General features: G+C 36.5%; 1 protein-coding gene across 1 annotated transcript in view; it reads right to left on the bottom strand.

Moving 5' to 3' along the window:
* FAM98B (family with sequence similarity 98 member B) overlaps positions 1–9990 on the bottom strand; it is a 34275-nt gene extending 24285 nt beyond the window's left edge. Inside the window, 3 exon segments of the mRNA XM_007111514.4 lie at positions 279–413; positions 1562–1707; positions 9893–9990. Of these exon segments, the coding sequence (XP_007111576.2) occupies positions 279–413; positions 1562–1707; positions 9893–9963 (352 nt within the window). The 5' untranslated portion in view covers positions 9964–9990.
* Positions 9991–10829: the final 839 nt, after the last annotated feature.

Below are 10829 nucleotides of genomic sequence, written 5' to 3' on the forward strand. Positions count from 1 at the left end.
AAATTACTGAAGTACCATACAAGACACAAACCCTGGGCATTCTATATTGGCCAAATAAATCATAAGTGTTAGAAATCTTAAAGAGTACATTAGTAGAATTTATACTACATTTATATAAAAATCTGAGTCAGTTTCATATTTTAAGCCAAATATTAAAAACTTTCTAATACACAAAATATCTAATGCTTCATTAATTAAAGTTCATAAATCTTGACTTGAAAATAACACAAACCAGATTAAACACATGCATTTAAATTGTTCAAAGAAACATAACTTACATAGAAGTTTCAAACAGTCATCCTTCTTTTTTAAACGGTCTTTAATATCTCCTGATACGAGTACAGAATATGGACATGCCATTTCTTTTAAAAAGCCACTTATCTCAAGCTGGAAGCTTTCTAGATCATCTTTCCCTTTAAACAAGAAAAGGTATAAAACATTTATTAAATATTTACCATGTAATCTGATACTATCAAATCTACCACTAGTTGATTTTTAATTTTATATTCAATTCCAAATTTTCACTTTGACATTAAATCCTTAAATGTGTGACCCCAAAAGCTTAGGTCAAAGTAACCAAAACTTATTTCTACATATGGAAAGCAACACTTAAATTCAAGAACATAAGTATCTAATCATGTAATTATAAATATTTTTATATTTAAATCTCTGATATCTTCCAATGGGCTTTCCATAAAAGCAGATAAAATGGAAATATTTTATGTTAGTAACTGAAATATTAAAAGCATTATTATGTCTATAATTATTAACTGGCTTCAGAGCAAATGATCCATTCCTATTGTTTTTCTATGGATTTGGATAATAAATGCTATCATCAAATTAAGCCCCAGCACTTATCTTTCTTTCATAATCTAATTATGTAGGAACTTGTGTCATAAGTTCTGAATTCAGCTTATTTTACTTAGCTTCAAGTGAATTCTATTAGATTTGGCAAGGAAAAAAACAATTTAAAAGGACAGCATCAGAAGGGAAGGCTACTGGTCTCCTAGCAAATGCTCCCCCAAATTTTATTTTTCATTTTATTACACTGTCTGAAATTCTACCAATCAAAGACCCACAAGAACTCCAGCTACCAATACAGTAGTGAATTAAATAAACCTTGTGAGCTAGTACAGGAGTTTTTTTTATAAACGTATTCCTATGTGAATCCATGTCCTGAGTTACAGGTTTGGTAATACAACTTAAATTAGGGATTACATATATGGATACTTTAGGGAAAAAACACCTTAATTCAAAATAAGCAGTATTCAAAAATTAAACTTTTTAAATAACAAATTCAGACTCTTCTTTTTCTAAAGAATACTAAGTTCAAGACAGCAGATAAACAATAATTATTTATAATTTTATATAAATTTAAGAACCAATTTTGGATTAATCAATATAAAATTTAATCCAAAGATATTTAAATCACATATTGAAGTTCTTTGTAGTAATGACTTTTCTTTGTACAGTGAGCACATTATAGATAAAACTGTAAATCATAACCTATCATTTCATTTTACTAGTAAACAGAAAAGTAAATAAAACTCAATAGCAATACCAGCTGAAGTGATACTTTCTTCCAAGTTGCACAGTGATTTTATTTGAGAGCCTAACCAAACACAGAGCTCTGAAAATTCAGGTGAAGATAGTCCACCCTCTGCTGCCTTTATAAGGGCTTGCTCTTCTAACAGTGGCCCCTTATACCTAGAAAGGAAGATATAAAAGGTTAAAAGAAACAAACAAACAAAACCCTAATACACCTAATACTTTTTAATCAACATCTGCTGCCTGTCTTTGTAAATAAATATTATTGGAACACAGCCAACAAATGTACCCATTTACAAACTCTCTCTGGCTGTTTTCCTGTATTTGTGACAGAGACAGTGTGGCCAGTAAAGCCTAAAATTTTTACTATCTGGTCTGTTACAGAAATAGTTTGCTGATTTCTGCTCTATATAATTAACATTTGACTTTGTTTTAAAATTTTTTAGTAAAATTATCAACCAATTGTAAGATAAATATTACACATAACAAAGTCAAATAGAATAGTCTAATAACTATACTAGTTACAAGAATAAGAAAAAGGTAATATAGTGAAAAAAGAACAGATGCAAATTTAAATTAAAAAAATTAAAACTGAGGACATATGAGATTATTTTAATCTTAACCATTTCTTTTATAATTTTATACTTTTAAACACTGCTACAAAATGTATTTGAATAGAACCTTAAATTTTCAAACCATTTTTATATATTATCTTAATTGAATTTGATACCAGTTTTCTACTTTTACTGTTCTTCCTGTAACTGAGTTTTTTCCCCCACATTATTAAACTTATAAGTTTTAGCACAGTTGATGGGTTTTAATCCATTGCATTTATTTTTCTTTTGATACTTAAATTGTCCTATCTCTGATTAGTGGGAGCGCATTCATGTTACTCAATGAGTCCTTTGACTTGTCCCCATTATTCTTTGAATATTTTCCTTGCTTTCTATGACAACATGTTCCTCCCCTATACCTGTAATCAGCCATTTCTCCAAGAAGCCCTGATTCTCTTCAATGGTATTTAGAATACACAATCTGGTCGTAAAGGTTAGTCACTGTATCTGTACCTTTTTAAAGGAAATTATATCAGGAGTTGACACTGCTATTTCCAGTTCAAATTTAGAATTATAGGGTTTTTACCTATTTTGTTTTACATTTTTATCTATTTTCCTCTTACAATGAAAATGCTGGTTTTTTATGACATTTACAGAATCCTAGTAAATATAAAAATAAACATAAATTACATACAGTTTCAGAATAGAAAAACCAGCATTACTACTAAAAAAATTAATGAAAACAATTTATATTTTTATCTTTAGAATATATTCCAGTAAGGATGTATAGAAAAACAATTCCTTTCCATGTGATTAAACCTCCCACTCAATATACTGATAGATATTTTTTTCATTTTGCTTTTAATTTTTAGGGATTTCTCTCTTTTTTTGTTTTGATTTCATTTTAATTTTGCTTTACAATTATGTAAAACGTTTATACGGTTTCAAAGTCTAAAACAAAACAAGGTACATTCAGACAATTCTAGCTTGCAATCTTAATACTTTTCCATCTAGTACTCTGTTTCCTCCCTTCCTCATAGGAAACATATTTATTAGTTTGGGGTTGTCAAACCATAATGTTTTTAAATATAAACATAAACATATATATACACACAAAAATATATATATACATAAATGTACTTTTTTAGATAAAAGGCAGCCTACTATCTACTGTTCTATTCCTTTTTTTAAACACATACACACACACAGACACATATTTATATATACTAGAGATCTGTAGAGATACTATTCAAACATTTTTATAGTTGTATCCACTGTCTGGATATACCATATTTTATTTGCTATGCCCCCACTGAAGGACATTTTGGTTTTTTGTAATGCTTTGCTATTAAAAAAATTGGGCAAATTTTTGTCAGTGTATATCTGGGATAGATTTCTAGAGGTGGGATCACTGGATCAAAGGGTAAATGGCTATGCAACTTTGCTGGATAATGTTAAATTTGCCTATACAGGGGTTGTACCATTAAAGTAGAAGAGTATCCATTACCCATAACTTACCAAATGTTTGACTCATGTCAAACATTTGGATTTTTGACCATCTGGTATCTCAGTATAGTTTTAATTAACATTTCTCTTATGGCACGACTGTACATCTTTTGATATGTTTAAAGGCCATTTGCGTTTCTTTTTCTCTAAATTCTCTGGCCATATTTCACAAAGGGTGAGTATTCTCAAAGCCCCATTTTGCAGATAAGAAATTAAGGCTCAGCAAGGTTAGGATACCTGCCTTAAGTAGCAGACCAGATGAATATTCCAATTCATCTACTCTTTACAGCAATGATTTGAAGTTATTATTATCCTAATTCTGTACGACCAGAAGATAATATCAGAAGATAAATGACGACACTCTGATTTAAATCTAGATTTGACCCCAAATGCTCCATGTGAACTCAAACTTCTGTCTGCACTAATAAGGAAACAAAGTAAATAACCTGGCCAGGTAATGCAGCCAGGTAAAGACAGCTGGGACTAGACCAGTCTCTGCTCCTCCAACCAAGACTGGTTCCCCTGTATTACCTTTCTACCATGTCTTACAGCACCTCTCATTGAGACTTAATAGTAAATATCTTATTTCCCCCTACTTGCTTTCACTTCTGCAATAAAGCAATAATCATAAGCTCCTGAAAAAATTTAACTAATTCATATTATTGGTTATTTTTACTGAAATGCCAATTATAAAATTCAACAAAAATTTACTAAATCACCAAAAATACTAAATCCTGAATACACAAGCTTTAATGCCTCAGTTCATCAAAATAGGTAAAAAGAAAAAGAAAAAAGAAATGCATTTAACAAACCTGAATATCTAATAACAATCATAATTATATAGCAACTAACATTCATAAACTAATCTTAGGCCAGTGCTATGTGCTGTATGTATATTACCTTATTTGTCACAATATCCTATAAGATAGGTATTATTATCATGCTTAGTTTGTTCTATATATTCTTATTTAATTAGGAAAGTGCTACTCTTATTCCAAAGAGTAACTCCAAAGATTAATAACTTAGTAGTAACTGGGGACACCTCCCCGAGGCCTAGACTCCCCCAGGGCCATGCACACTTGAAGAATAGTTGCTGATCTGACACTGCTCTAAGCTGGGTGAACCAAACCTTCAGTCCAGTAGGGCCATTGGTAAACCTTCACGAAGACAAAGCCGGGGTCTAATTTACTTTCTGTTTTCTATTTTCATCGGCCAACATATAAAATATTAGACCCTTTCTTTCCCCCTGCCATTTACCCAGCCTACCGGCTTGCCTCTGATCCAGCTCTCCACTTCTTCCTGCTTCTCAAACTCTTCCATATGTTCCATCCATAAACAACAACTCTCATATTCTGTCAATGTCTTCTCAGAAAGATTTATCCCTACTACCTCTAGCTTTGGGTATTTTACTCTTAAGTGCCTGACGGTCAAATGGCGGGGTTTTTGTCCTCCTTGCTTCCCAATACAGCATCCATATCACTGCTCCCCCATTATATTTTTTTAAATTGAAATATAGTTGATTTACAATGTTGTGTTAGTTTCAGATGCACAGCAAAGTGATTCAGTTATATGTACATATATATCTATTTTTTTCAGACTATTTTCCCTTATCGTTTATTACAAAATACTGAGTATAGTTCCCTGAGCTATACAGTAGGTCCTTGTTTACCTATTTTATATACAGTAGCATGTATATGTTAATCCCAAACTCCTAATTTACCCCTCCCCACCTACACCCTTTCCCCTTTGGTAACCATTAAGTTTGTTTTCTATGTCCTGTGGGTCTATTTCTGTTTTGTATATAAGTTCATTTTTGTATCACTCTTTTTTTAGATTCCACATATAACTGAAAGTATATGATATCTGTCTTTCTCTGGCTTACTTCATTTCGTATGATAATCTCTAAGTCCATCCATGTTGCTGTAAATGGCATTATTTCATTACAGTGTAGGAGGGTTCCCTTTACTTCACACCCTCTCCAGCATTTATTGTCTGTAGACTTTTTAAAGATGGTCATTCTGACCAGTGTGAGGTGATGGTAGTTCTGATTTGCATTTCTCTAATAATTAGAGATGTTGAGCATCTTTTCATGTGCTTTATGACTAATATTCCATTGTATATATACACCACATCTTCTTTATCCATTCCTCCATCGATGGACATTTAGGTTGCTTCCATGCTTGACTATTATAAATAGTGCTGCAATGAACATTGGAGCGCATGTATTTTTTCAAATTATGGTTTTCTCCAGATATATGCCCAGGAGTGGGACTGCAGGCTCATATGGTAGTTCTACTTTTAGTTTTTTAAGGAACCTCCATACTGTTCTCCATAGTGGGTGCACCAATTTACATTCCCACCAACAGTGTAGGAGGGTTCCCTTTACTTCACACCCTCTCCAGCATTTATTGTCTGTAGACTTTTTAAAGATGGTCATTCTGACCAGTGTGAGGTGATGGTAGTTCTGATTTGCATTTCTCTAATAATTAGAGATGTTGAGCATCTTTTCATGTGCTTTTTGGCCATCTGTATGTCTTCTTTGGAGAAATGTCTATTTAGATCTTCTGCCCATTTTTTGATCGACTCCCTCATTATCTTATAAATATCTCCTGCTCTCTCCAGGCTCAGGCCAGTCAGATTTGCCACCCTCTTTCTCTCGTGGTTTTCATCTATCTTTTGGACACTCTTCAACATTCCCTGTGCTCAGTTTTTCTTCTCCATTCCTATTTTTTTCAATTATATTGAGTTTCTTCAAAGTCCATATGTATACCCTTTCCAATACCCTGAGCTCTCAATTCCCTAACCTCCTCTTTTCCAACCTTTGCTACTGCACATAAGTAAGCCACGCCCAGATCATGCCATCACCTGGAACTACGTCACTTCTGAAATCACTAATTTGACCGTGTCACTCCCTGACCATAGCCTACTATCTATCCTTCCAGCTTGCTCTTCTGACCACACTTAATATCATCTCTACCTCAGTTCCTATGGTCCCTCTGCATTCTCTGTATTTCCTAGCTCCCGGCTGTCTTCACTTTCTTCCCTGTCCAATTGAGATTCCAAAGTGTATCATTTTATTTTGTTGCTCAATAAATACCTGTTGAAGAAATGAATCCTTTATACTGTCATCTCCTTCAGCTCTAATAGCCAATCAAATCACTAAGACCAGTAATATACTTTCTATATCCACTGCCACTGAGCAACCATCACTTCTTGCCTAGACTACTAACTAATTCTCCAATCTATTTTCCACCTTGCTGACAGAGGTAATTTTTCAAACTAGACATCTAATCCAGCGGTCCCCAACCTTTTTGGCACCAGGGACCAGTTTTGTGGAAGAAAATTTTTCCACAGACGGGGGTGGAGGAGGGGGAGTAGGGGAGTTGGTTCAGGCGGTAATGTGAGCCATGGGAAGCGGCAGATGAAGCTCCGCTTGCTCCACGCTCACCCACTGCTCAGCTCCTGCTGTGCAGCCTGGTTCCTAACAGGCCTCAGATCAGTACTGGCCCACGGTCCGGGGGCTGGGGACCCCTGGTCTAATCACTCCCATTTTTATTTAAAATTCTTCAATCATGTCGCATTGCTGTCATGACAAAGAACAAAATCCTCAACATGGCCTAAAAGGTGCTGCATGCCCTGTTCCTCGTGGATCCAATCTTCTAACACGGGTCCTTGCTCTCTGCCCTCCGACTACATCAGCCTCCTTCCAGTTCTCCTAATATGGCAGATCCTTTCCACTTTAAGGTCTTTCATATTTTGTTCTCACTGTAAGGACACCTTTGTCCTCCTTTCCCAGCCAACTTCACCTAGTTAACTCCTACTCACTCTTCCTATTTCAACTCAAATGTCACTTCCTCAGTAATCTGTCACTAACCCCTAAGACTACATAGGTCCTCCTGCCACATTATGTCACCCTGTTCTTTTCTTTGAAACACTTAGTTTAGTTTATAAATATTTGTGTGATATGTCTTTTTCTCCACCAGACTGTAAGCTCCATTGGGACAGGAACCAAGTCTGTTTTGCTCACCAATGACTTCTCAGAACAGCGTCCAATACAGAGCTGTGCTCAGTAAATATGTGAAATAAATTTCCCTCCACAATGGTGGTTCTCAACCTAGGCTGTGAAGCTTTTTAAAAATATGCATGCCTATATCGCACCCCTGAAGATCATGCTTCACTCAGCTGGTGGTATATACCAGACTGAAACATTTTTTTACAAGCTCCAAACATGATTTTGATGTATAACCAGGCTTGAGATACACTGTTCTACAAAATCATAGATTGTCAGAACTGAAAGAGACTTCTGAAATCTGATCCAGCCTGCTCCTTTCACAGATTAGGAAACTAAGTTATTACTACCCTGTTTCTGTTTATAATATACTACAGCACTAAACTGTTCTTTCACATAGATTTTCCCTTTTAATTCCTCCCTTTAATTTCCTATTTTATCTGATAAACTGAAGTACCTTCACTGATATCCTAAATGTTTTAATCACAACAGAAAATGCATTATTCACAATCTACATGGAGATTTTGAAACGCATGTTCAATTACAACACATATTGTAAATAAACAATTACTCTTTTTTCACTTTTCATTATTATAGGAAAATTCAAACTTCAAAATCTTGTCCTTAATTATTCCAGGAAAAATCAGTTCTAAAGTGTGTAAACTGTTTTACTTTCTATATTGAATAATCTGAAACTAATTTTCCTTGATAAAAGCCAAGATTATATACCAAACTTCATTTTTCAAAACACCTATAATATAAACAAATTCAAAGAATGAAAGAAATTTTAAAAAGCACTGACTTTCCATTTTTCAAAAACTATTTATAGAATCCCACTAGTCTTATCTGGAATACTTGGGAGCTCAAACCGTTTGGGTCCGAAACACTTTAATTATTTTAACTTTTTGTGTTGGTTACTTCCTTAACCAAGTTACGTGAAAATTTCCACGGGATTTCACAGAAGTAAAAATGCCCCCTAAATAATCACTGGCTCTGTTCTTTCACTTGACAAATATTTATTCAGGATCTAGTAAGTGCAAGGCTCTGTAACAATGAGTCGCTGCAAAGTAGGTACTATCAGGGTCCCAAAGAAGCAATTGATAGAGGAGCAAGTGCAGTTTTAAGAAAAATAAAGGGGGGCGAAGGGGTGGTTCGAGCTTCACGATCGCACTGCAAAGGCACAGCCTATCCTATACAAGAAACTCCAGATGTGGCACGGCACACAACTGTACAGATGGCTTCAATGTCTTTAATTAATGTGTATTTTTTTTGACTTGCAACTATCTGGCCCTATGCTTACCTCTGTGCACTCTCTGCTTTGAACTTTTCTTCATTCATTTACCCATTCATCCAACCACTATTTATTGTAGCAGATCTGGTTGTAGGATGTTTGGGGGAACAAGACAGGTAAGGTACCTGTTCTCCTGAAGCTGACTTTTGTGTATTAGGGGGTGGAGGGTGGGCAGGGTGGATGTTCAAGAGACAATAAAATGTTCAGGACAAGATAATTTGGGATAGGGACCCCAGGGCTGTGAAGAAAAACAGGATGAGGCTGAAGGAGAGACTATTTTGCATGTATTGATACCCATGCCTGCAAGTATTAACATCATTCCAGGAGCTCTCATAGCACTTAACCACCCTAAATTGTAAACACCAGTAGACTCTTTATAGTCCCCTACTAGGTAACCTACTAGTAATCTGAAAACTGTCTTCTTCCTCGGCCTAGCACATAAATACGCATTAATGAATACAGATTAACACCAAATTAATATGTGAATGAACGGAAGAAACGGTGAAATGAACGGACTTGCACTGAACTAAAACCCCTTTCTCGGTCAAGGAAGCAGGAGATTCGCTCCCGCGCCCTAATTGAGCCACAGGTTGTACAAGGTAGGAGGCAACAGTCGACAGCTGCACTCCGGCTTCCAGCGCCTCTCCCCCGGAGCGTCAACAATAATACCACCCGCGGGGCCGCAACTAATTCCCCAAAGGAGTGCTGCTAGCCGGGCCCCTCCGCGCCTTCGCCGCGGGTCCCGGCTGCGGAGTTCCGAAGAGGGGGCCAAGCGCCCCAGCTCTCCGGGCCTGCTCCACCCCCGAAGCGGATTTATCTCCCGCCTCTCTCTTAACTCTGTCCGCGCCGGAGGAAGCGAGGCAGGGACGGAGGCCTGCACCGAGCGGCAAGAGCTCAGCGAAGGCCCACGGGGAGGAGACTGAGGCAGCCAAGCGGAGGGACAGCTTACGTTTTCGCGGGAAAGGCGGCCCCAGGACTACTCACCCCAGCGCCTCTAGAGTGTCAAGCACGTCCCCCTCCATCGTAGCTTCGGGACCAGGTTCCGGCCCTCTCATGGTCCTTCAGCCCAAAGTTGTTCCGCGCTCTAAGGAGCCCGCCGGAAACTGGCGTCGCGGCGCCAAGGTTCCGGCCGGGTCTCAACCTGGACTGCCTAGGAGTGCCTCTGGCACTGGGGGACAAAACTTTCCCGGCCCGGAGGCAATTGGCTCTCTTGCCTAAAACCAATTTATGTAACAATGCTAACTTTTAAAAATAATAATAACAATAAATAGTAGAAATAAAAAGACTTCTTTGAGTTGACTTAGCAAACATCGTGATTCTACCAAGTTCTCAACCGATCAGATTCCGGCTTTCTCTTTTTATAACAAAAATCCTTAAATGAAATATTAATTATCTTGAGCTAAAGTTGTACATAATATCATGTACCTAAACAAATAATTTTTAAATGAATATACGCAACAAAGCTCCAACTTTAAAGAAGAAATAGAGCAGGAAATTTATAACAAAATATTGTTTCATTATGAAATGTAGAAGATCAATGAGGTGATCAGATGCTTGCATCTATCTATAGAATCCTCTTCAACACACATACAGACTATGTGTTGCACTGCTGACAAAATATAGGCGAGCTGTATAAAAAACAAAAATTCCATGGGCAGAATAGGGTAGCTGATGTGCTTTTCCAAAATTGTGACTGACTCTCCATAAAACTCCAAACACAACACAGTAGTCCCTCTGTGTACTATTTATGGAGAGTTCAGTGTCTATCTAAAGAATACAAAAAATATTTTAGGGTTCATATGTAAAAGAGTCAGCATAGAGCATAAAATCATTAACAATTATATCACCCAAATGAATAACCAAATGAACTACTGAAAGTTGTGCAAAACAGTAACTATTGGTCCTTGTAAAGGACTGTCCC

The sequence above is a fragment of the Physeter macrocephalus genome, chromosome 11, assembly GCF_002837175.3.
Source record: "Physeter macrocephalus isolate SW-GA chromosome 11, ASM283717v5, whole genome shotgun sequence".
Taxonomy (NCBI): Eukaryota; Metazoa; Chordata; class Mammalia; order Artiodactyla; family Physeteridae; genus Physeter; species Physeter macrocephalus.